The sequence below is a fragment of the Gymnogyps californianus genome, chromosome 10 (genome assembly GCF_018139145.2).
Source record: "Gymnogyps californianus isolate 813 chromosome 10, ASM1813914v2, whole genome shotgun sequence".
Lineage (NCBI taxonomy): Eukaryota > Metazoa > Chordata > Aves > Accipitriformes > Cathartidae > Gymnogyps > Gymnogyps californianus.
Window position 1 is genome coordinate 83,945 of NC_059480.1, and position 24,606 is coordinate 108,550.

The window sequence follows — 24,606 nt, forward strand, 5'->3', positions numbered from 1 at the left end:
CTCCGAGGGGGAGGAGGTCCTGGCACTGCTGGGGTCTGGGGGTGTCGTGCTGCCCCGAGGGCGTTTGAGAGCCCCGCAGCTTTGCGCTGGGTGCTGCATCCCTGCTGCCCACAAGGTTCCCCCTGCGCCCAGCCCCGCTCTTGGCCCTCCACCCCACGCCTCAGTTTCCCCGCTCTACAGCGAGGCGATGATCCCCGCGCCAGCGCTGCCGCCTCTCGAGGCGGCCAACAGCGCGTGGGCGAGGATTTTGGGAGCACCCTCGCACCGATGGCAGAGCTGGGCCCCCAGTGAGGCAGACTTTCCACGGCAGTGTCCGCGGCTGGTCCTAACCCAGTCCCGCTGTTGTTTGCTCCTCCGCTTCGCTCTTTACATAATTTGTTCCTTGGCCCCTTTTCAAACGTACCTCGCAATCGTTACAGCAGAGGATATTTATACAGCGGGGGTGTGGAATAATACGGAAAACCTCTGGAGCCGGGGACCGGATTCCCGCACTATCCCAACGCCGGGGGCAGGCGACGGCCCTCCCCGGTTTTGCTGTGCCTGTGGACGGGGCTGGATGGGGTACCCTGGACCGGGCTGGATGGGGGACCCTGGGACTGGGCTGGACGGGATTCTCCCTCGCATTCCCCCCCCCCCGGCTGCACCCAGGCACCCCAGATGCTCCTGCCGTGGGACAGGTTGGGTGCCGGGAGGTGGGAGGGGATGGGGGGCACCGAGCCCCCCTGGTCCGGCTGGATCCCTCACCCCAGCACCTGCCCGGTGGCGGCGCAGGCAGCACCCATTGTTAACTATCCATTAACTATCAAACCCCACGGGTGCTTTTTAGCGGGGTCTCTCGGGGGGCAGCCCCACCAGTTTTCTGGGGGACTTGGGCTTTCTTGATAAAACCGTTTGCTGATGATAAATGTAGGGTGGGTGTGGGTTGGGTTGTTTTTTTTTTTTTTTCTCTCCAGTGGAGACAAAGAGGCCCTTGAGCCTAAAGCGTAACTTAAAACATGGCATTCCTGAAAAGAATTTCCTGATAATATTTTTAGCACCTGAAAAAAAAAAAGGGGGGGGGGGAGAGAAAAAAAAAGCAAATAACACTTTTTTTTTCTCTTCCACTCTTTTTTTTTTTTTTTCGCTCCAGCCCTCTCTCTGTTTCAAAGGAGCAGAGGGGACCCGCTGCTGAACTTGCAGCTGGGGGGGGGGGGGGGAAGCAGGGCTGCGGCTGGCCCTGGAGGGGGGCTCTGCACCCACGCGTGTCCTTGGGTGGTGGCTACTTTTCCCCGTGGGGAGGAGGGGGCGGTGTGTGGAGGGGTCCCTCCGCGGGGGGGGGGCGTGGGGAGGAGGGCGGGCGGCAGAGGACCTGCCGCCCGCCCTCCTCCCCACGCCCCCCCCCCCGCGGAGGGACCCCCCCACGTCCCCCGTGGGGGACCCCCCACGGCCCCCTCTTCCCGCCCCGCCCATCCGGCCCCTGGACCCCCCCCCACCTCCACCCGCTTTATTTGCATACCCCACCCCTCCACCACCGCCCTCCCAGCGCGCCGAGCGTCCATTGGCTGTCCGCGTCGGGGCTATGCAAATCACCCGCGGCGTGGGCGGGGCTGACGGGGTGAAGGAGCCCGGCGCGGCGGCGGAGCGGTGAGCTGCAGCGGGGCGCCGGGTTCTGAGCAGCCCGGCTCCGAGCTCCGATCGCCCGGCTCCGAGCTCCGGACTCCCCGCTCCGAGCAGCCGCCGCCATTATCTCGCAGCTCCGTGCCCGTCGGTGGGCGCCTTTCTCCCGCCATGCCGCGGTGGCCGGTGCCGGCGTAGAGAGGTCGAGCGGCGGGTCCCGGCGGCCATGCGGGGCCTGGCGGGTTGGGCCGTGCTGGTGGCCCTGGGCGAATGGCTGTGGGCGGGTGGCGTGGTGCCGCTGGCGGACTTCTACCCTTCGGCCCACGCAGGGCGACGCCGCCACGCGGAAGCAGGACGACGGCGGCTCCGAGCTGCGGCCCCTCTCCGTCCCCTTCCCCTTCTTCGGCGCGGGGCACACCGGCCTCTATGTGAGTACTGGGGGGCAGCGGGGACAGCCTTCCCCCGGGGCCTCTATTTCATTTTATTTCATTTTATTTCATTTTATTTCATTTTATTTCATTTTATTTCATTTTATTTCATTTTATTTCATTTTATTTTTAAACTATTATTCCGCTTGGATGGATCCAAGTGTGTCTGGGTTTTCACAGGGGCCGTCGGGTGGTCCTCATTTAACTCACAGCATCAGAGGAATAACGGTGTGCTGAGGGCGGGGGGAGATCCGGTGGGACCTCAGGCTCGGGAAGCGTGCCGGACCCCTGGCTCGGCGGGGCCGGGGCGCCTCGGGTGGCGCAACGAGGGTCCTGGCCCCGTCACGCTGGGGATGCTGGATGAAGCGCTCGCCGGCAGTGGGGAGCCCCAGACGTAGCCCTCGCTGGAGCCAGAAGTACCCACGCCTCATGGGACTGGCCCCTGCAGCGGTGTGCCGTGGGGGTCCCAGCGGCAGGGAGTCGGGCACGGCTGGTGGGCGAGAGCTCAGCAGCCGTGCCGTGGCCCCTGGATGGCTGCCCTTGCTGGGGAGGAGGTGGCGGCGGGCTCTGGGTGCGATGCAGAATAAACACAGCTGCCCTTTGGGTTGTGTTGTAGCAGGCTTGGCTGGCCACTCAGCACATCCTGGTCCCTCTCCTCTCCTCCCTGTGCCCACTGGGGCGGCCGGGCTGCTGGGACCCCTGCCGACGTGCTCCTATGCAGCCCCCGAGCCACCTGGAGGGGACCACGGCCAGAGAGCTCGAGTCACCCCTGGCCTGTCATGTCCCCCACGGCTGTGGCCATCAGGCAGAGGAGCAGCCCCGAGTGCCTGGTTGTCCCCGGAGCCTTTTGGGCGGCGCTGGCTCCAAATGCCTGCCCTGCGTCCTGGGGTGGGGTCTGTGCTCCCCACACCGGCTCCCACCTGGCGCAGTGAATCCTTGGACGTTCTGGTCCCTTCTCTTCTCCCCGGTTTGCTCTGGGCTGACCGACAATCCGGACCCGGCTGGCGGAGGAGACGGCTGAGCATTGCCTCGGTGCCATCTCGGAGCTGGGCTCGTGTACCATCCCGCCACCTCGGCTAAGTGCAGGAGGTCCTTGGTCCTTGCCGGTGGTTTTTTTTTCCCCCGATAAAAGCACCAGCCCTGCCATTGGGCGGGAGGGACGGACCTTGGCTTGGGGCTTGAGCCACGATGGGAGGATAGAAGAGGCTGGGAGAAGCCAGGTGATGTGATGACCGTCCCATATGGGATCCGCAGCACAGCTCTGGGACTTGGAAGGGCTGCAGGGTTCAGAGGGTGGGGCGTCCCCCTCCCCTGAACTGAGACCCCCCCCCCAGCTCTGCAGGGCCAGCTCACCTGCCCCTGGCACGGGGGTCTGCATGGCAGGGCTGCTCCTCCCCGGGGAGCCGCTGTCCTGGGGGAGCTGATGCGGGGCTGGGCTCACCTGGAAACCTCCGTCCTCGAGGGCTGCCTCTAACCACCCCCTCCTCCTTTGCAAAAACCAGCAACAACAAAAAAAGCCGTTCTTGGCTCCGGCTCTCTCCCATCTTGCTTTAATCAGGGGAAGAATGTTCCTCCACGGACACCGCGGGGTTACGGAGGCTTTGGGAAACTGGAATCCTCTTCCCCTTAGTCACAGCAAGGACTGCCCGATGTTCGCATGGAGGGGCTGGGGACCATCCTCGGGGACTGGGGACCCTCCCCAGGAGCTGCACGAGGCCGTCACAGCCTGGCTCCCCCCTGCCTGGGTGCGCGGGCAGCCGGGACACAGGCACACTGGCTTTAGCATGACTCCTGGCGGGACACTGGCTCCAGCTCTTTGTCGGCACACGAGCGTGATGCCGCTGCCTGCCCCTGCCTGCTGCGTGCCAGGGCTTCTCTCTCTGCTGGAGAGCCTCTTGCCTGCATCATGACCCCCTTTCCTACCCTGCAGCCCAGGGGCTTGCCGGGCCAGTGCTGCCCGAGCCAGGTATTGCACACACAGGGAGCTCAGCTGGGGGGCTGTGTGCTCCTGCCTGTCCTGTTGTCGCTTGCAGGCAGCACCGTGGGCAGGGGAACAGAGCAGCTGGGAGCTGCTCGCCCCGCTGGGGTTACCACTGTGGCAGGGTACTATCAGGGTCTTCTGGGAATTTGGGGGCTGAGGGCGAGAGCATTTCCCTTTGATCCCTGCCCCCTCGCTGCCTGCTCAGGCAGCAATGCAGGCAGGGGTTTTCCTCCCCTTCCTTGCTCCCGCTGCATCCCCAAGCCAGGAGGCAGCACTCCAGGCAGCAGCATCCACTGTCTCCAGCTTCCTTCCCTGGGCTGAGGGCTCCATCCCTGGCCGGGCGTCCCAGGACCCTAATTGCCCCAGTTAATTAGTGCTGGGGAAGGGCTCGGAGCTTGCAGTATCTCGTCTTGGGTGTCTGGCATCCCCTGCTTTAACGAGAGCAGCTTGCCAAGGCCCAGCCAGCACTGGGGGCTTTGCATGGAATGGTGGCACTTGGTCACTCGGGGACTATGAGCCCATTAGCTCGACTGCTCGTTAGCTCACTCAGAGCGCTGTGCGTACCAGCGGATGGATTGGTGTGTGGCAAGGCTCCCCCCATCCTGTGCCGGTGGCTGCCTGGCTCGGGCACGACCTAGACCCCAGCCCTGCAGGCTGCGTGTCAGCCGTAAGAGAGCAGGGAGCGAGTGAAACAGCCCCTCGTCCCCGCCAAGAGCGCCGGCACAAGCTGGCCAAGCGCGCTGGGCACTGTTTGTTTAAAGCACCGGGGCCGCCGTAGTTTTCTCAGCTGTTCCCCCTTCCCCTGGCCCGGCCGCGGTGGAGAACAGGGCTGGGTTTGTTCGGGCGGCTGCCTCCCCACAGCCGCACTCCAGCAAGCGAGCAGCCGGGGCGGGGGTCTGCGGGCGCCGGGGCACGTCTCCGCTTCCAAGGGCAGGAAGGAGAAGCGCTCCAATATTTGTGGAAAGGGGGGGGGGGGGGGGAAAGAAAGGTGAAATGGAAAGCGCCTCTAAAATGTGGATTCCTGCTGGCGGCAGGAACCAACTGTGGCCGCCTGTTTCTTTCCCTCCCTCTCTGCAGGTGAACAACAACGGGATCATCTCATTCCTGAAGGAGGTCTCCCAGTTCACGCCAGTGGCCTTCCCCATCTCCAAGGACCGGCGCGTGGTGGCCGCTTTCTGGGCAGACGTGGATAACCGGCGGGCGGGTGATGTGTATTACCGGGAGAGCACCGAGCAGCCCATCTTGGAGAGAGCAAGCAGGGACATCGCGCAGTATTTCCCCGAGTTCCCGGGGTTTTCCGCGCAGTGGGTCTTCATCGCCACCTGGTACCGAGTAACCTTCTTCGGGGGCAGTTCGTTTTCACCGGTGAGTAGCTGGGGCAGAGCAGCCATTAGTTTAGGGTTTTGGGGTTTTTTTATTTTTTAAAAGGAGCATCCCACCAGAGCTTTGGCACCTTCCACGGCGGTGGTGCTCCTGCCACATGCGGCACGGAGCCGTCAGCAGGGCTAAGCCAACCCCAGCAGCTCCGTTGCGATGCCTTGCCGTGACAGACCAGCGCTGGGCTGGCAAAAGCAAACCCTCCTCTTTGTGCCGCGTGGAGGCTGCAGATTGCCGGCGTCCCCCATCTCAGGCAGCAGCAGGGCAGCGTTTGCCTGCCTGCGGTTGCCTGCCTGCCTGTGGCTGTGCCGGGGAGCCAGTCGTGGATGGGGTTTGGTGCCTTTCTTCCAGAGGCCCCATAACCACATTTCTCCCCATTTTTCCTGTTCCCCCAGGAGGAGAAGCGAGCTGTTCCGCTGGTTGGGGTGCTGGGCAGGGGATCGCAACACCTTAGGGTTAAAAATAATTAAACCCAACTGCCTTTTCTAGCAGAGGAGGACTAGGGCTCAAAGAAACGCCCCTTTGCTAAATGCTCTTTCCATCATTTTATTTTCTGACCGGTTTTTGGCTCGCTCACCTGCCCCCCTCCTGCCCGCTCACTGCTTTCTTCCCCTCCCTGCTGCAGGTAAACACTTTCCAGATTGTCCTCATCACGGACGGCAAGCTCTCCTTCACCATCTTCAACTATGAGTCCATCACCTGGACCACGGGTATGCACGCCAGCAGTGGGGGGGACTTTGCCGGGCTCGGCGGCATCGCGGCACAGGTAAGCGGCGAACGTGGCCCCTGGGGCGCATCTGCCCTGCGAGATCGCAGCTCCTGGTTTGAGGTTTTTTTGGAGGTAGAAAGCCTCCCCCTGCCTTTTTTTTAAGGTTCTTAAATACCCATGTGTGCTCTGGCTCCCGAAGCCGAGACCATACAGGGGGCTTTGTTATCCGAAAACCACAGGTCTTTGCCTTGGCTGCTGCCTCTTAGTCCCTTTTCCTTCCTAACCTCAGCCTTTAAGAGCAGCTGCCGCAGCCAGCACAGCTTTCGCTTGTATTTTTATTTCATCCTTGTGTGCGTTTTTGTGTTTAAGGGGGAAAAAAAAGCCAACACCCACACCCGCAAAAACCCCAGTACCCGTTCGGATGTGTGAATTTACCGGCAGTTGATCCGTGCTTGGCTCCCTGCCCGCCAGCCTGCAGCAGGCGGGATGCTGCAGGTGGAGAGGAAGCGGATGGGTTTTGAATCCCAGGGGAGGGACCGAGCGGGCAGGGCGGCTGCTTTGCCCCGTCGTGCCGGCTGTCGTCCCGGCGCGTGGACAGGGCCGACTGCTGGCCGGTGGCGCGTGGAAGGGGACAGTTGGTCCGAGCGGTGCTGCCGGCGGCGCTGAGTGGCAGGAGAGATGAGCCCTTGTGCTCCAGCCGCCTTCCCCCCGTGCGCTAGTAACGTCTCTTTGCCCTCTGCCCTTGTCCTCCCAGGCAGGCTTTAATGCTGGTGATGGAAAGCGCTACTTCAACATCCCCGGATCCCGCACCGATGACATCGCTGACGTGGAGATGACGACAAATGTGGGTATCCCCGGGCGCTGGGTGTTCAGAATCGATGATGCCCAGGTGCAAGTGGGGGGCTGCAGCAATACAAGTAAGAGGACAGCAGTTAGGTTTATTTAACTCCCAACCCAACCCCACACTGTTCTCCAGCCCCGTCTTTCCCTGCCTCAACCCCCACCTCCCAGGGTGGAGGAGACGGCTTGAAGGGCTTGGGGAGGGAGGGGAGGCAGCCATGGCGGGACCGTCCTCAGCGGCTGCTGTGGCTGGGGATGGCACCCATGGGTGCCCCAGGGCTGGGAAGGGGCTGGGAGAGCAAACGGGGAGGGGAGGAAGACTTTCGAGATGAAAAGAGCCTGTGGGGAGTGATGAGGGAGGCTGGGGAGGAGGTGACGGTGCACAGGCGGGACCCCGCCGGCCTGCTGCCAGGCAGGGCAGGGCACGAGGGGCCGGCACCCTCGGGGGATGCACACGTCCGTAAGTCCCAGGAGGCCGGAGCGAGCCATGTGGAGGGCTGCTGGGTGCCAGCCTCCCCCGTGGGGCCAGGGTGCCAGGGCTGGGCCCCGCTCCCCACCCTGGGGGTCCTGACACATCCCCCGCGGAGCCGCTGGCCTCCCGTTCCTCGTCCCTGCTCCCCCCCCAGGCCGTGTTTTCCCACCCGTGATCTGCGTGTGTCTTGCGTTACCAGTGGGTTTGCTGTACACGGGCTCTCCCGTCCCCCTTTCCCTCTGCCCCGGGTGATAAGCGAGGGCACGTCCGTGTCCTCCCAGCCGGCAGGGCTGACCCCGTGCAGCCTCTCCCCCTCGCACAAGAGGAATAAAACTGCCCCCCCCGTCCCAGGGGAGCCCGCGAGGAGCAGACCCTGCCCTGCCATGAGGCAGGCAGCACCCGTGGGCTCCCTGAGCACCCCGGGGAGCCGGGCGGGCGCGGGGACAGACCCCAGCGCTGGTGTGGCTGGAAGGCGGCGGGTGAGCCCTGCTGGGGCATGGGCTGACGGGGGGGCACTGCCTGTCCCCACAGCCTCTGTCTGCCTGACGCTGCGGCCCTGCCTGAACGGGGGGAAGTGTATCGAGGACTGCATCACGGGGAACCCCTCCTATACCTGCTCCTGCCTGGCCGGCTTTACCGGGAAGAGGTGCCATGTCGGTGAGTGCCGGCCCCGAGCTCCCTGCGCTTTGCCGCGGGGAGCGGGTCTCGCTCCCGGCATCACCGCCGTGTGCTGGCAGCTCTTGTCCGCGCCCTGAGCTCCTGTCCCCACCCGGGGCTCTGTTTCAGATGTGGACGAGTGTCTCTCCCACCCGTGTCAGAACGGAGCCACCTGCCTCAATGGTGCTGGCAGCTTCAGCTGCAGGTGCCCGCCGGGCTTCAGAGGCGCCAACTGCGAGACCGGTGAGCGCGGGGCCACCGGCGCTGGCTCTTTGCCGCGCTTGAAGAGTGGAAACCCCAGGCTTGGGGGGGGCACTGCCGCTCTTTGAGGGGGCTCTTTGAGACCGGGGCTCCTGCAGCAGCTCCTGGGCTCAAGCGGCTTGCGACGGCCGGTTGGATTTCGGCTTGCTGCAGGCAAAGGAAACTTTGCTCTGGCCGCGAGCCCTTCCTGCCGCTGGCAGCCTGCTCCGCCGAGGGCTCGGCTCAGCGCTGCCGCCAGCACCTCTCGCTGCCACTGCTCCCTTAGTGAGAGAAGCTGGCAGTTAGCACTTAAACAGAAGTCTCGGAGGCCCTGCTTTCGCAGGTGATGCTCTGGTCTCGAGCCCTTCAAAGCCAGCAGGGACTCTCCCAGTCCCTGGCCGGGGCTGTGGTGGCCGGTTTCCCCCACCGCTGGCCTCCGCCCGCCGGTGGAAGTGCCGCCAAAGCATTTGGCTCCCAGCGAGCCTCCGTGCCGGTGGAGAAGGCGAGCAGGGAGTTGACTTTCGGGGAAGGGAGGGAGGGAGAAACGCCCAGCGCGGCATGCTGGCATCCAAGAGGCGCAGGGGGATGAAAGGGCTGAGCTGCCCGAGGAGGGGCCTTGGGAAGAGCCCCAGCTCGGGATGCGGCTGCTGTCTCCTGCCAGAGGACGTATTGGTGGCTCTGAGCTGCGCTCTCTACCCAGCCCCGGCATCACTGTGTGTGCCAAGGATGCCATGTGCTGGTCCTGCACCTCGGTTGACACCCCCCCCCCCCCTCTTTTTTTTGGTGTCCCGCTGCAGAAGAGTCGCCATGTGAGAGCAGGGTGTGCCAGAACGGCGGGAGGTGCCAGGCGGCAAACGGGACGGCAGCGTGCTTGTGCCAGCCGGGGTACACAGGGGCGGACTGCCAGACAGGTGGGTGGCAGGAGCAGGCGCCGGGGGGAGGTGGTGACACTTCATGCCTTGGCAAGCTGCCTTCCCGCCCTGCTTCCCCCCTGGCTGTAGTTTTGGGAGGGGAGCGCTCGGCGTTGCCAGCGGCACTGATTTTTTTTTTTTTTTTTTCTGGCCGTCGCCTTCCCCCTCCCAAGCATCATCCTGGATGGGAGGCAGCGGGTGAACTGGCAGCCTGGCAGTGCCCACGCGTGGCCTGACCGCCCCTCCCGGCCTCCCCTTGCAGAGGTGAACGAGTGCGAGTCCAGCCCGTGCCTGAACGGTGGGCACTGCATCGACCTGGTCGATAACTACACCTGCGTGTGCCTGGAGCCCTTCGTGGGACAGCGCTGTGAGACAGGTGCCTGCTCCTGCCTGCGCCCCGGGATGACCCACACCAGGGACAGTGTCCCCAGTGCTCCGCTGGCCATCACGGCCCCTCTCGCAGGGCTGGGCTCTGCTCATCACTCACTCGCTTGCTTCCCCGTCAGACTCATCTTCTTGCGAGGACCGGAGCTGCCGGAACCGGCAGACGTGCAACTACATCCGCCCTGGCCGCTACATCTGCACCTGCTCCCCGGGTTATTACGGCAACAACTGCCAGTACGGTGAGCGGAGGCACGCCTCGCCCAGCCCGGCACAGGAGCTGGTTTTGGGGGAGCTGGGCAGGAAGGGGCAAATGGCTAAAAAGGGGCTGCGTCAGCCATAGGCGCCGCCGAAAGCTGGCAGGCAGCGTGTGCAGAGGGGTCGTGGTGCTGCTGGCAGGGAGCTCCTTCCATCGGGGCTGCTCGGCCATGGTGGGGTCTCTGGCATGAAGCTGGGCTAGACCGGCTCTGCCCCAGCTCCCCCAGGACAGAGGGTGTTCCAGCCCCAGGCTGGGATGGCTCTGGCTCAGTCTCCCCCTTCCCCACAGGCGGGCCACGCGTGCCTGGTGCCTGCCTCTCCCACCCATGCCAGAACGCGGGCAGCTGCCTGGAGACGGAGCAAGGCTACGTCTGCGAATGCCGAGAGGGCTACACTGGGCAGGACTGTCGAGACAGTGAGTACTGGGGGGTCTCTCCGGTGGGGTGTCTTGTCTCTAGGGGAGCCCTCACCCTCCTAAGAGGGAGGAACAGCAGCCCCGGAGAGCCCGTGCAGGGCTCCTGGACTGAACAGTGGGTCCGTCCCACTGAAGGAGGCTGTGTCTGGGGGGTCTCGTGGCTGCCGTCCACCTGAGCTCCCCCCGTGGGTGGCATCCAGCAAGGCTGCATGGCTGTCCCAGCCCCACAAGCAGGAGGGGTCCTGGGAAGCTCCCGTCTTCTCCTCTCTTGCAGAGCTCTCGGAGGGCTGCGAGTGTCGCAACGGGGGCAGTTGTCTGGAGGGGAACGTCACCATCTGCCAGTGCCCGCCTGGGTTTTTTGGTCTCCTCTGTGAATTCGGTAGGTGAAGGCTTTTCGCTAGCTGTGTATTTGCTCCTTCTCTGGGATGCTTGAGCGAGGCAGGCTGCGGGCAAGCAAGGAAAGACTCTGCCCATGCCTGAGCCTAGCATGGTACTAGGGGCACGCACTGAATTTGAGCCTGGAAATATTGTCCCCTGGTGAGGAGGCAACGCTTCCATCTCCATCGCTCCCCCTTGAGCCGTGCCTCTCCCAGCCCCTGGCCCCAGCCTGGCTCCCCTGGGTGGGGAGGGGGATCTGCAGCCTTCATGCGCTCCCGCTCCGAAGCTCGCTGGGCATCCAGGCTGGCCCTTGCCGTTCGCATGATCTGTGTTGTGGGGTACAGAGGGTCCCTCCCGTCTCATCGGAGTCTACAAAGTTAGGAGACCCCCGTTTCTGGGCAGGCAGCCAGCTGGGTGTCCTCCTGCCGCTGGCTGACGGAGGCCGGCGCTGGCCGTGTGTTTGCAGAAGTCACCACCACGCCGTGCAACATGAACACGCAGTGCCCGGACGGCGGGTACTGCATGGAGTATGGCGGGAGCTACCTCTGCGTCTGCCACACTGACTACGGCACCAACCACAGTAAGTCTCGTCCGCAGGGATGCGGGACCAGCCCCGGGGAGGGACGTGCAATGGGGGCCCGAGGGGTAAGCAGGGATACCGTTATCAGCCGGGGAGCAGCCCTTAAGCCCCTGGTTGTACGTCCTCAGTGATGCCCTGTGTTTGGCTTTGCAGCAATGCCATCCCCCTGCGACTCAGAGCCCTGCCTGAACGGGGGGTCCTGCGAGGTTCACGACGACTCCTACACCTGCGAATGTCCTCGAGGCTTCCTTGGCAAGCACTGCGAGAAAGGTACCCGCACGGAGCTCCCTGCCGGCCCCAGGACCCGGCAGCGGGTGGGAGAAGAGCGTGGACCCTTGTGGGAGATGAGCAGCTGCTTGCTGAGCTGCAGCTAGCAGTGGGTGCAGGTTATCCCATCCCGCAGGGTGGAGGGAGGATTGCGTGGCTCCCTTCGCAGCCCCTGACAGTCGCAGCAGCCGATGCAGTTGTGTTTCCTGCACAACACCATCAGTGTTGGAGTTTTTTTTTTTTTTTACATGCCTGAGCTTCTGGCCTCAGAAGCAGCCACCAGTCCCCTGGCATCATGCGCCCAAGGCCCCGGCACACGTCTGCACGGGTGTTGTTTCATGGTGGTGTTGAGCCCAGGGCTGTGAGGCCTGGGTGTGCTCAGCTTTCCCGCAGCGAGGGGTTTGGTGGGGGTGCTGGCAGGAGGCGGTGGCTCTCGGGGTGCTGGCAGCGGTGGGTGACCCCTGCTTTCGGCGCTCTCTCTGCAGCCAAGCCACGGCTCTGCAGCACGGGGCCCTGTCGCAACGGGGGCACCTGCAGGGAGGCGGATGGCGAGTACCACTGCACCTGCCCCTACCGCTTCACCGGCAAGCACTGCGAGATCGGTACGGCCCCCCGGCCCCCACCCGGGGAGGAGAGGCGGCAGTCGTCCCGCTCGCTGCTCAGCTCCCGCCTGCCCTCTGCCCCCAGGTAAGCCGGACCCCTGCGCCTCGGGGCCCTGCCAGAACGGGGGCACCTGCTTCCACTACATCGGCAAGTACAAGTGTGACTGTCCCCCAGGCTACGCCGGCCGGCACTGCGAGATCGGTAGGTGTGAGCAGGGCGTGCCGGTGCCGGGGGCTGCCTGGGGAGGTGTTGGGGCCGCCGGCAGCCCCAGACAGGCACGGCGGCAGCAAGCGAGCCTCGCTGCTTGCTTTGAGCCCCCTTCCCTGTAATTTGAAGTGCTTTAACTCTTCCTTGCACCCTGCCGGAGGGCAAGGCAGTGCTGCTGGAGGGGGGAAAGGTGATGGCTGTGGTTTCTGGGCTCTGCCAGCTCCACAGCAGTCACTCTTTGCTCCGCTCTTCTTCTAGTGCCCTCCCCGTGCTTCCTTAGCCCCTGCGAGAACGGCGCTACCTGCGAGGACCTCGATGGGGACTATGCTTGCACATGCCCCGTGGGCTATGTAGGGAAGCACTGCCAGTCTGGTAAGGGCCTTGTGCTGCCCCTGCCAGCTGGGGGCTTGGGGTGCCTCTGCGGGCCCCACTCACCCCCACCCCCCGGTCTCTCCCCAGAGGTCGACTGCGGCATCCCCAGCGAGGTAAAGCACGCCCAGGCCTCTTTCAACTCCACCAAGGTGGGCTCGCTGGCTGAATACCAGTGTGAGCTGGGCTACACCCTCAGTCAGCACAACCACCCCCGCGTCTGCCGTTTGCCAGGCATCTGGAGCGACCCCCCTGAATGCGATGGTGAGGAGCGCCGGGGAGCGGCCGAGCCCTGGGGCACCATCCCAGTGGGCTGTGGTCATGACCATGGCTTGGTGACCCCAGGACATGTACTCCAGTCCTCCCCTGCCTGTGCCACAGACAGAGTCCCCTGGGGACCCCTGCCCAGTGCTCACATCTCTCGCCTTGTCTCTCCCCTGCCCAAACGCCTGCAGAGATCGATGAGTGCCAGTCCCAGCCCTGCCTGAACGGCGGCCAGTGCAAGGACCGCATTGCCGAGTTCCTGTGCCTGTGTGAGCCAGGTTACGCCGGCCACTACTGCGAGTCGGGTAAGAGACCATCGGGTAAGAGATAGCAAACCCTTCCTCACCCCCCAGCCCTTGGGGAACAACAGCAAGCATGAACCCCACAGCCAGGAGCTGGGCTGGCTGCGGTTGTGTGCACTGGCTTCAGTCTCCTGTCTGTGTGCTCAGATCAGCCTGCGGCAAGGGCTCCTCTCCCGCAGCCCCCGGCCGGCTGTGGGATGCGCCGGCAGGGAGACGCTGCTCCCGGTCGGGCAGAGGAGCAAGCACGGCTGCGGGGGCACGTGTGCTGCTTGTGTCCCCCCACTAATGGGTGCTGCGTGGGCATCCCCATCGCTGACGCGGCAATGACTTCTGACGCGTCTTAAACCCGTGCAGAGAAGCCCCAGATCTCAGGATCTGGGTGGGAAGTGCCCTGCATGGCTCCAAAGCTCTTGGCCAAGGCCGGGGGGAAAGCAGCTTGAGGTTGCACGTTTTTGGCCGCGCTGTGCTCCTGCTCCTGTGTATGCACACGGTTGTGATTGCATGCAGGCGCTGGTTGAAGGAGGCAATGGGCAGCACGGGGGCTGGTGGGACTCTGTGGTAGGCGGCTCTAGCCCAGCTCCCCAGGGCCTGGCAGAGGATGGTGGTGGGAGAAGGTGGGATGCCCGCCACGGGTTAGAGGAGGGGACGTGCCGCAGGCACGCTGCGGGACCTCTTGGCACAGCCCTACACTGCCAGCCATCCCCAGGCGTCCCTGCGGGCATGTCCCCATGCCCAGCTCCTGCCGTGGCCCCTGCGCAGGGGCAAGCGTGGGGCAGTGGGCTCCCAACGGCCTCAGGAGCGCGGCTGTTCCTGGCCTGTGGGCTTGGGGGCAGTGAGTGACGTGGGGAGGGTCTGGGCCCTGCGGGAGAAGCGCTACCTCTCTGAGCCCCTCGTCCCCTGCCGCTGGCCCCATCATGGTGCTGAGCCGGCGCCTCTCCTCCCACTGCTCCCCAGATGTCGACGAGTGCCAGTCAGAGCCCTGTAAGAACGGCGGGACGTGCCGGGACCTCCCCGCGTCCTTTGCTTGCTACTGTCCTGAGGGCTTTGTGGGGACCCAGTGTGAGACAGGTAGGGACTTGCCCATCCCGGGGCAGTGGGAGGCTGGACTGTGGGCACCGGGACGCGGCCAGGACCAGCAGTGAGCCAGGCGGCTGGTCACCAGCTTGGGCACCTTGATCCCGAGCCTCTAGTGGGGAGGGAACAAGGAACAAGGTGTCCGCTGGTGATGGATCCCCTTTCAAAAGCGTCCACCCTCTGCCACGGGATGTGGCTGTTGCGGCGCTTGGGTGGGATTCTGGGTCCAGACCGGCTGTGCCAAGCCCCGGGCTGTGTGTCCATCCTGCTGCCGCCTTGGGGGGGTCGTTGCTGTCACTTACCCGTGGGAGCTGGCTGCCGGCATGCCGGGGTCCCCCGTTCACCGCCAGCCTCCTCCCACCTCCAGAAGTGGATGCCTGTGAGTCGAGCCCTTGCCGAAACGGAGGGGAGTGTGAGAGCTACGGGGGCTCCTACCTCTGCGTGTGCCCGGAGGGTTTCTTCGGCTACCACTGTGAGACAGGTGAGGTGGGCAGGGTGGCTCGGCGCAGGGTGGCCACTTGGCCAGCCGGCCCCCCGCTAACGCCACCGGGCCTGGCGCCTCTCCCGCAGCCAGCGACCCGTGTTTCTCCAGCCCCTGCGGGAGCAGAGGCTACTGCCTGCCCGGCAATGGCACCCACAGCTGCACCTGCAAAGTCAGCTACACAGGCAAGAGCTGCGAAAAAGGTAAAGGCCCTCAGCAGCGGCACCAGGACGTGGCGCGGGGCTCGACGCCGGCCCGGCGGTGGCCACCGCCCGCGAGGGGCTTGACACTGTCCGGGACCAGCAGCTATCCTTGAGGCGGGCAGGGCTGAGCTTTCGCCTCTGCGGGGGCAGCCCGGGCCCCACCGATGCCGCAGGCGGGTGCTGGCATGCTGAGCCACTGCTGCGCTGAGCCGCTGCCGCAGGCGCCAGGCTTGGCACGAGGATGCTGGGGACAGGTTTCCCTGGCCCCCTGCAGCGACGGCGATCCCTCGGATGCCCTCAGGAGGGGAGGCCGAGGCGTCTGAGGGAAGCCTCTCGCCGCTGGCACCAGTCTTCCCGGGGCCCCTCGCCCCGTCTCGCTGGCGCCCTAGGCCTGGCAGGCAGCGGCAAGCGCTTGGCCACCGGTGCTGCCAGGTCGCAGTGGCTGGGAGCACTCCTGGCGCCCTGGCTCCTCCCGTGCCTGCCAGGCTGGGGGCGGCTGGTGCCCACAGGGCCCTTGCCGGGTGCGCCAAGGAAGAGAGCAAGGGCTCCGTCCTCCATCGCTGCCACTCTGCCTCTTGCTGCCGGGGTCTGTTCTCTAAAGATTCATGGCATTACCTCTCCCCTTTGCTTTTGCCCACACCCTGAAGAATTGCTGCCACCAACCTCATTAAAGGTGGAAAGGGTGGAGGACACTGGTGTGTTGATTTCTTGGCACCCACCTGAGGACGCAGCCGCCAGGCAACTCATTGACGGCTACGCCGTGACGTACGTATCCCTCGACGGCTCTTACCGCAGGACAGATTTTGTGGACCGAAGTCGTTCTGCCCACCAATTGCGGGCACTAGCCTCCGGCAGAGCCTACAATATTTCTGTCTTTTCAGTCAAACGCAACGTGAACAACAAGAATGATATCAGCAGGCCCGTCATGCTCACCACGCGCACTAGTGAGTAGCGTCCCCGGGGGGATCACGGTCACGAGCACGCGCGGCCCCCGCAGGCGCCAGGGCTTCTGCTGCCTCCTCCCCGCCGCTGGCTCCAGCCGCAGCCCGGGCCTGTGCCGAACCCCGGCGGGTTTGGTGGTGCAGATCCTAAAATCCAGCCTGGGGCCTTTGGAAGGCACTCGGCACAGAGAATTGCTGTTCTCTTTGCTGTGAGTAAAAAGGGACCGAACACCCCGCGGCTCACCGGGCCCCTTCCCAGGGGCTGGTGAGGGAGCCGGCAGCGGGGACCGCTCCCGGATCCTGTTCATCAGGGCCAGGCTGCATCCACCGCACCGGTTACTCCTTGTCACTGGGCCCAGGGTAGCGCGGGTCCCCAGTGCTGCTTGGCTGAGCTGGAGGAGCCCCTGCACCAGCTGGGCAGCGGGGCTAGGCGATCTCTGTTGACAACGAGCCCCGTGGGCGAGTTGCCCCACCATCCCGCCGGAGGTGCCAGAGAGGGCAGAGGCTGGCAGGGACCTCTGCTCCGCGGGCGGAGGGAAGCGGGCACAGTGATGTCTCTGTGGGGGCATGGGCAGGCGGAGCAGCTACGGTCCCGCTTTCTAGGGCAGGCGGATGTAGAAATCAAGTGCAAACTGAGGATAGAGGGGATTAGACCTAGAAAAGCTGCCCTCTAACGAGAGGGGGATGGTGGCGGGAAAGCCCGTGGGCCACATTCCCCCCAGTGGGCTGAGACCCGGTGAGGCCCAGGGGAGGGGAAGGCAGGCGTGGTGCTGGGCACAGCAGGGGTCTGTGCCCCTGGCCACGGCATCTTGGGAGGCCTCGAGCCAGGGCTGGATGCTGGGGGCAGTGAGAACCGGGCTCGGGATGGCCGCCTGGGGTGTGTGGTGGGCTTAGGGCCAGGCCCAGGCACTGCCGCCCCTTTGGAGCTGGTGGTGAGGGGCTGGGGCCAGAGGAGGACAGCCCCAGGCGTGCCGCGGATGGCACGAGGCCTTGTGGGCAGGCAGACGGATGCGCCTCCCACCTGCCTGCAGGTGGTGAGGGATGGGAGAGCGCGAGTCCGGCAGGGCAGGCAGTGCTGAGCTGCTCCCGCTGGGGAAGCCAATCCAGAGGGGCAGGCAGGACCCCCCTTGTTGGGGCGTGGGGAAGGGACGGGGCGACCCGCGATGACCAGTGGCTGACCGCAGCTCTCTCCGCTTGCTCCGGCCAGGACCGCGTCCGGTGGAAGGCTTTGAGATCATGAACGTGACGGCCAGCGCCATCACGGTGCAATGGGCTCTCCACCGGCTCAAGCACTCCACCGTCAGTAGGGTGCGTGTCTCCATCCGCCAGCCGGGGGACCTGGCAGACCGCACCGTGGAGCTGAACAGCAGCGTGGCCAAGTACACCTTCCTGTGAGTGGGGCGGCAGGCGGGCGCCGGGCCAGCTGGCCCTCCCAGGCCACCCAGCTTACCCCTTCCCGCCCTGCTTTCCTCCTCCACAGGGACCTGCAGCCAGGAGAGAGGTACATCGTCCACGTCACGACGCTGAGCGGCCTGGGGACGGAAGACCACCCCTCGGAGAGTCTGGCCACGGCCCCCTTCCACGTGTGGACGAGTGAGTGGGGTTGCCTTCACCACCCCCTGCCGCTGCAGGGGCCTTGGGGCTTGGCAGGTGCAGGGCAGCCGCAGCTCGTGGCCAGCAGGAAAGCTGCAGGGAGGGGAAGGTGTGAAAGCCGTCAGTCTGTCTGGCCAGCACGGCGGGTAGGAGGCGTGCAGGCAGCCCTCGGGAAGGGCAGGCGAGGCAGTGGCATGTCCTCCCCTGCCAGATGTTGTTCGCTGCCCAAGACCAGCATGAGCTCAGCCCCATGCGGAGCCCGCACAGGCCTGATTCATCCCCTGCTGTAAGGCAGCTGGAGTGTGAGGGCCAGACCCGGGTGCCAGGGTGCAGTGAGGCTCTGCCTGCCTTGGCCAGGACCCAGCGCTGAGCATCTCCTCCTGGTGTGTTGCACGGCTGGAGCTGGGCTGAAGGCTGGCCAGGACATGGCCAGGCAAGCTGGAGCCCTGGCACGCTTATAAGGTGGTGTGTGAGCAAGTAGGGCTGTCACCGTTTAAGGACACCGGCACTGACCCCTTTTCTCCCCACCTCCTGTCTGCTCCAGGGCCTCTACCCCCCCAAAACCTCACCGCCTCCCGTGTCACCGCCACCTCTGTGTCCATGGCGTGGGAGCAGCCCCCCGCTGGCGCCGTGGAGGGGTACATCATCAACGTCACCACCGCTCAGAGCGTGAAGAGCCGCTACGTGCCCAATGGGAAGCTCGTGTCCTACACGGTGCGGGACCTGCTCCCTGGGCAGCGGTACCGCCTATCCGTGACAGCCGTGCAGAACACGGAGCAAGGCCAAGTGCACAGCGAGCCCATCCACCTCTACGTCACCACTTGTGAGTGCCTGGCTCGCCGGGGCTGGGGCGCTGCCGGTTTGCTGCAGCACAAAGGAGACGATGGGCTAACGGGGAAGCAGGGCAGGAAATCAGTTGACCAACAAAGTAACAACGAGCCCATGGGGACTTGCTACCCCAGAACCGGGTGCCCGCAGCAGGCTGTGGGGACAGGACACAGGGGACCCCCTGCAAAGGGAGGTGGGGGTTGCAGGGTGCTGTCGCCGTCAGCGGAGGGCAGATGCAGAGTTACAGCTCGGTGATGCTTCGCAGGGACTGGCGTTCACAGCCCAGGCATGTGGAAAGTGTGCACGTGTCCCCAAAGAGCCGTAAATGGCAGCCTGGGGACAAGGGGAGTGGCTGGGAGTTGGGTTGCTGTGCTGACTCATGGGCCTGCCTCCCACTAAGCCTAACCTTTTGGTCTGCAGTGCAGAGGGATGGGGCTCCGGAGAGACGGTGGAGCCAAGCTGGACACCCCCGGGTCCTGCGCAACAGGCTGCCCCCAGCTTTCCTGCCTGAACTCCGCTTGCTAGCGGATCACGACACAGCTGAGGAGCCCTCGCCAGCCCCCAGGTAGGCTGGCTGCCCTGGCAGCAGCACCCATAGCTCTTGCATCAGCACTCAGCCCAAGCATCAGGCTGAGCACAGCCCCTTTTCCCAGCTCCCGTGTCTGGGTGCGCCCAGGGTCAAGCCATGCTCCTGCTGGGTTGCGCCTCTTGCCCACCCACTGGGGTCCTGAGCAAGGCAGGCCCTTGCCCTGTGAGCGGGTCCCCCACGCTGCCCACAGCTGAGCCCGCAGGACGCGTACCGAGCCTGATGCTGCCCAGCCAGCACTTTATCCAGCTGCCTCCAGCCCTAGTGCGTGGGACGGCTGTGGCCTGGGGGACCCGCAGTGCCCCGTACCCTCATGGCTCTCCTGTCCCAGGTTCACCGAGCTGGTGGATGGCAGAGGGAGGATCAGCGCCAGGTTTGGCACTGCGCTGGGCAAATCCATCACTGTGAAGACGCGTAAGTGCTCTGCTGCCTTTCTGGACCCCTCCTGTCACCCAGCGCTATCTCCTATGCCTTCCCCCAGGAAGGCTGCTGTAGGGCTCGGGGAGCCATAGAGGAAGGCAGAGCCCTCTCGCCTCTCCTTGGGCAGACAAACATCTGCCCTGCTCGCTAGACCCCTGCCCAGGGAGAGGGGTGACGCACGGCCGGTCGGGGAGCCCAGAGAAGGACCCTCGGTGATGGGAGGCGATGCTGGCTGCGGCATGGGCTGGCCTTTTCCCCTGCCAGCAGCAGTGGGAGCGCAGGCAGTGACCCCGCAGCTCTCCAGTGCAGCCCCTGCCTGCCCAGCAGCCTGAGCTCCCGCTGCCAAGCACAGCCTCACACTTGAGGAGGGCACCGGGGCGAGAAGCCCCTTGCTAGCCCAGGATCAGCCCCCTGTTTGCCATCCCCGGAACACCAGGGATACAAGTGCCAGCCCAAGATACCCCACCAGGCCCTGGAACCCCACACCATGGGGTGGGGAAGGGGCCCGGCACATCTGACAGCAGCCCTGGGCTCGCTGCACGTGACGGCCCTGCCCCTGCCTCCCCAGGGCTCCGTGTCCCACAGCCCTCCAGGAAGGGCAAGGCAGTCACCCTAATTCTAAGGGGTGCCAACTGGGAAGGGCTAAACCACTGCCTCAGGCCTGACCAGCCCTCTGATGCTGCGGGCAGGCTGGATCCCATCGGAGGGGCTGCCTTTGGGTCTGGCCCTGGCTGAAGGTGACATTTGACCCTCTCGTTGCCCAGAGCCGGAGGCTCCAGTGAAGCTGGAGAACGTGGAGGTGTCCAGCCAGGGCAGTCTGGCACTGCAGCTGCACGAGGCAAAGAGCAAGAGTAAGTCTGGGAGCAGGCACACGAGCAGCAGGGACCCAGCCCAGGCCCCGCAGGCAGGCAGGGTACTCGGCACCAGCCTGCTCTCCTTGTTGCTGCCCTGCCGGGAGGCACACAGGGCGCACAGCGCGGGCCCTTCCTGGCTGCCCCATCCCTGCTCGAAGCTCTTCCCCAGGAGCACCCTGGCATGCCGGGGGAGTGGGCAGGGCTGCGGCGTGGCCCTGGGGGCTGACGGCCGAACGTGTTTTGCAGGTGAGGGGCAAAACTGCTCCACGAACCCCTGCAGGAACGGAGGCACCTGCGCCAGGGACGCCGAGTCCTACCACTGCGACTGCCGCCCGGGGTTCAAGGGCCGGCTCTGCGAGCTGGGTGAGTGCCGCGCTGCTGCCGGAGGGCTGAGCTCCGGTGGACGGCAGGTGCCCAGCCTGGCAGCTGTCCCAGCCACGGGTCCCTCAGGGCGCAGGTCACCGAGCACACCCTGTCAGCACCTGGCCTTTCCTGGCCGAGGGGGCTCCCACCGTGCCCAGGCTCCGCTAGAGAGGGCTGTGCTGTGCCGACAGCAGAGAGAGGGGCTGGGCTCCTCTCTTGCCAGTTCGGACAAGATCTGGGAGTGCAGGTCTGCTCCCCGCTTCTGGCCGAGCCCTCTGCCTCTGCCAGGTAACCTGGCAAGCCAGGCTCCTGCCCTGCCCATGTAGTTATCTGGGCAGCGTGAGGCTGGGGGGCTCCGCTTCTCCTGGTGGGTCAGCTCTGTTGAGCCCAGCCCTCCAGGACAGCAGAGGGGAAGTCAGGGGGGCCTCACCGGCCCCCTGCCACAGGGCACAGGCAGGCAGGGCCAGAGACGGGCTTGTTGATAGCTTCCCCTCTCCTGTTCCCCAAGCAGCCTGCAAGAAGGTGCCACACTCGTGCACGCGGCTGTACTCGGAAACCAAGTCATTCCCCGTGTGGGAAGGAGGCACCTGCCACTACCTGTGAGTACTGCCTGCGGGTTGTGCTCCCCCCTTCCCATTGTGCTCAGAGCCGGGGACGTCTCCCCGCAGCTCAGCTCCGGGGAAGGGCGAGCGAGCGCGAGGCCGTCTCAGACCCCGGCTGGCAGCTGCCCCCTCCCCAGCGCAGGCTGAGCAGCCTCGTGTGCCCTCAGGCCCCCCAGGGCTGCCCCCCCCCCCCCCCCCCCCCAGCTGGCGTTTCAGGGCAGGGTGTTGCTGAAATGACAGCCCCGTAGCGGTGTTACCCACCTACGTGGCAGCGAGGTTGGATTTGGTGTGCGTGATCCCCCCCCGAGCAGCAGCGGATCCCCTGCCCGCTGCCTGCCAGCCCAGCTCCTAGCTGCCTCTCCATCTGCAAGCAGAGGGCTGGGGCCAACCCCGCTGCAATGCCAGGGCAGGGGGGCCTCTGCTCTGCCCCCCGCCCCCCCTCAGCCTTCCTGCGATGGAGGCACAAGGGCCTGGCTGTGTGGGATCAGCCCTCAGGCGTAACAGGCTCAGCCCCGTTCCTACCAAGGCCGGCTACCCCAGCCTGGAAGGAAAGGGGGGAGACCCCCAGACTTCCCCCCTCGCACTCATAAAAACAGATCCGTCCCTGTTACTCCCTACAACTCGCCCCTCTGCTGTGTGTGCAGGTACAGGAGAGTCTACAAGGTACACCAGGACGTCTGCTACAAGGAGAGCTGCGAGAGCACCGGTTCAGAGAAGACAACCAGCGGGTACAGCTAGCAGCAGCGCGTCCTGTGGCCCGGGACAGGGGGATGCAGCCAGCCGGTGTCACCCAGCACACGTCGGGGTGCCCAGGCTGGGGGTGGACTGGGAGAAGGGTGCAGGCACCCTGTGCAGAACAGACTGCGAGGAGCGCACGACCGAGGCTCAGATGCCAGCTCTGTGTGCCCTCCCTGCGAGCGACAGCTGAGGGGCTGCAGGGCTGACGGCGCTCTCCTCCCTTCTCTTTCAGAAAACCAAGCAACAGTCACACACTGAAGAAGCCATAGAGTAAGTACCTGCTCCAGGCCCTCCTTCTGCCTGTGGCTGCGTGCGGCCCTGCACAGAGAGTCGGGGAGGACGTGGGTGGAGGCCGGAGCGCAGCCCAGGCTCACGCTGCCATTTCAAGGGGGTGCGAGGGCTCTCCAGCTGCTGTGCTGGTCGGGCTCGGGCCTGCGGCTGAGAGCTCCTGGTTGTGGCTGGGGTGGAAGGGCAGAAGGCGATGCTCTGCTTCCCCGCGGCTCTGCAGCCCCATGAACAAGAGATTCCTGCGCAGAAAGGGACTGGGCGCTGCCTGCCTGTGCAAGGCAAAGGCTGGAGCCCTGGAAGGGGCAGGTCCCCTTCTCCCAGCCTGAGACTGGCGCACAGGGTGGGAAGAGGCAGCTGCGGGGCTTTTGGGGGACTCTGCACACCAGCTCATTCTTCTCCTGCTCCTTCACAGGGTTCAAAGCAGTAGAAGCTTCATCTTTCCACATCTAAGGGCTTTTGAAACACCAGGAAGATCAGATCTGCTCACTGGGTTGAACACACAGCGGGGGAACCTTCCTGCCTGGCGTCAGCCCCTCCCTCTCCTCCAGCGCGTTAGGGACACGCAGCCGGATCGGCACGCCGAGCAGCGCTCCCTTCCCTCTGCCGGACCAGCCCTGCCTTCGCTCTGGCTTGCCTTACTCCGGCCGCCTCTCTGCCCCCGAGGAGCTGAGCGCCAGCGTACCGCAGCGGCTGGCTGGCTGCCCCCCGAGGAGATCAGCCCCACTTGGCCCCCCCAGCCGCTCTGCACAAGTGACGGGCTCCCAGCTCTGCTCAGGCATCGGCGGGTCTGAGCCTAGCTCCCTGCCAACAGCATCTGCACCAACCTGTTTTCGTAATCCAAGGTTATAAATTACCTATAACCCCCAAATAAAACAGTTTAATGCAGACCAAAAAGCCTTAGCTATCACCTGAAATGTGACCCACAAAAATCTGGTTGGAGGAGACCTTCCCTAGGTAGATGAGTTAGAAATGGTGAGCAGCTCCCCTGAGCAGCGAGGCGAGTGCAGGCAGTGGAGGCACGTCCCTGTCTCCTCTGCTCTAGCGGGGGAAATTGAGGCAGCTTCTACTGCCTGCCTTTTTTCTTTGCTTTGTAAACAATCCCTGGTTTTAACCAAATTTCCAGCTCAGAAAGCAATAGAGCACCTAGAAAGAATTTTAAAAGTGATCTGTAGGGTGAAGTTTGTCAGCTGAGGTGTAACACCATGCTTGTTCTGACGCTCATCGGCTCCACGCCAGTGCAGGGCGCAGTCTGGGCTCAGTGACGAAGCGAGCTCCGTGTGCCATTCCCCCTGAGCTGCTCGCGGCATTGCGTTCCCTGTGGCCCCAGCCGGTGCCCAGAGGCCAGCACTGTGGTGTTTGCGGAGGACCAGCACGCAGCGGCTGCCCCACTGGCTGCGGCAGGGCAGGCAAGGAAAAAGTGTAGCTTAGAAACATTCCTAGTTTTTGTGAGTTTGTATGACAACACTAGTTAAACATAGATTTGTGTATTAAAGTACACAGTGTATATTATAAATTAATACATACCAGAGATATATCGTAGTTATGGTATAGAGTGTTATTTCCCCAGCAGTGTGGGGGGCATCCTGGCGGGGCAGCCCTCCCTTCCCACGAGCGTCCCAGGGCACTTTGTTGTTCAGCCACGCGTGTCGAGCTGCAGCCCGGAAGATGCTCTCGGAGCAGAACAGGCCCAAGAGTTTCGGTGCTCCTGGCACCACCCTCTCCCTCCCGGGAGCAGTGCAAGAGCGCTCGGCCCAGAGGAGCGGCTGCTGAGGCATCCGGCAGCAGCCTGGGAGCGGCAGGGACGATGTAAAGCCACAACCAGCTGGCCAGTGTCATGCTCCCCTCCTGCACAGGCTCTAGCTCTGCTCCCGGAGGAGAATCAGAGTCGGAGATGGACATGTCTTACTTTCCTCCAAGGCTGCCTGATCCTGCCTGCAGCACAGGAGTCCTGCCTCCCCCAGGGCACGAGAAGAAGTCAGCCCTTGCCTGGAAGAGCAGGGCAAGGGGAAAGCCAGAACAGCCTCTGCTATCCACGAGGAAGGGGAGGTTTTGGGGCTGTGGTGAGAAAGCCTTTGCACCCCTGCCTCGTCAGCCACGAGACCAGCGCTGCCACGGGCTGCGACGGTGGAGGCAGCCCCGCCACGGGACAGTCCTGTTTCAGCGCAGCCCCTGGGCCCGGCCAGCGCTGCCACGGGGCCTGTCCCCGCAGCGAGGGGAAGCGTGGCCCCGCTGCGAGCCAGCACAGCAGCCTGCCGCCTCCTGCCCCATCAGCCAGCACAATATGTAATGCAGCCAGAAGGTTTTAACCTAGCCTTGGAAATAAATCAGTTATTTTGGTTTGATTTTTTTTTTTTTTAATAAAAACACTTTATGGAAACTGGATCTTTTTAAAGTAGTCGG

General features: G+C 64.5%; 1 protein-coding gene across 1 annotated transcript; it reads left to right on the forward strand.

The window, feature by feature from the left end:
- Positions 1–1,822: 1,822 nt before the first annotated feature.
- SNED1 (sushi, nidogen and EGF like domains 1) lies at positions 1,823–24,519 on the forward strand. Its single transcript, XM_050902504.1, is given in 33 exon segments — positions 1,823–1,917; positions 1,919–2,024; positions 5,083–5,370; positions 6,008–6,148; positions 6,846–7,008; positions 7,935–8,060; positions 8,190–8,303; positions 9,098–9,211; positions 9,474–9,587; positions 10,140–10,265; positions 10,540–10,644; positions 11,110–11,223; positions 11,377–11,493; positions 11,976–12,092; positions 12,178–12,294; positions 12,559–12,672; positions 12,760–12,933; positions 13,125–13,238; positions 14,190–14,303; positions 14,677–14,790; positions 14,880–14,993; positions 15,641–15,937; positions 17,142–17,325; positions 17,415–17,527; positions 18,072–18,350; positions 18,776–18,920; positions 19,273–19,355; positions 20,126–20,212; positions 20,462–20,578; positions 21,090–21,177; positions 21,825–21,908; positions 22,151–22,188; positions 22,619–24,519. Coding segments are annotated over 32 exon segments (4,215 nt in total). The 3' UTR covers position 22,188; positions 22,619–24,519.
- Positions 24,520–24,606: the final 87 nt, after the last annotated feature.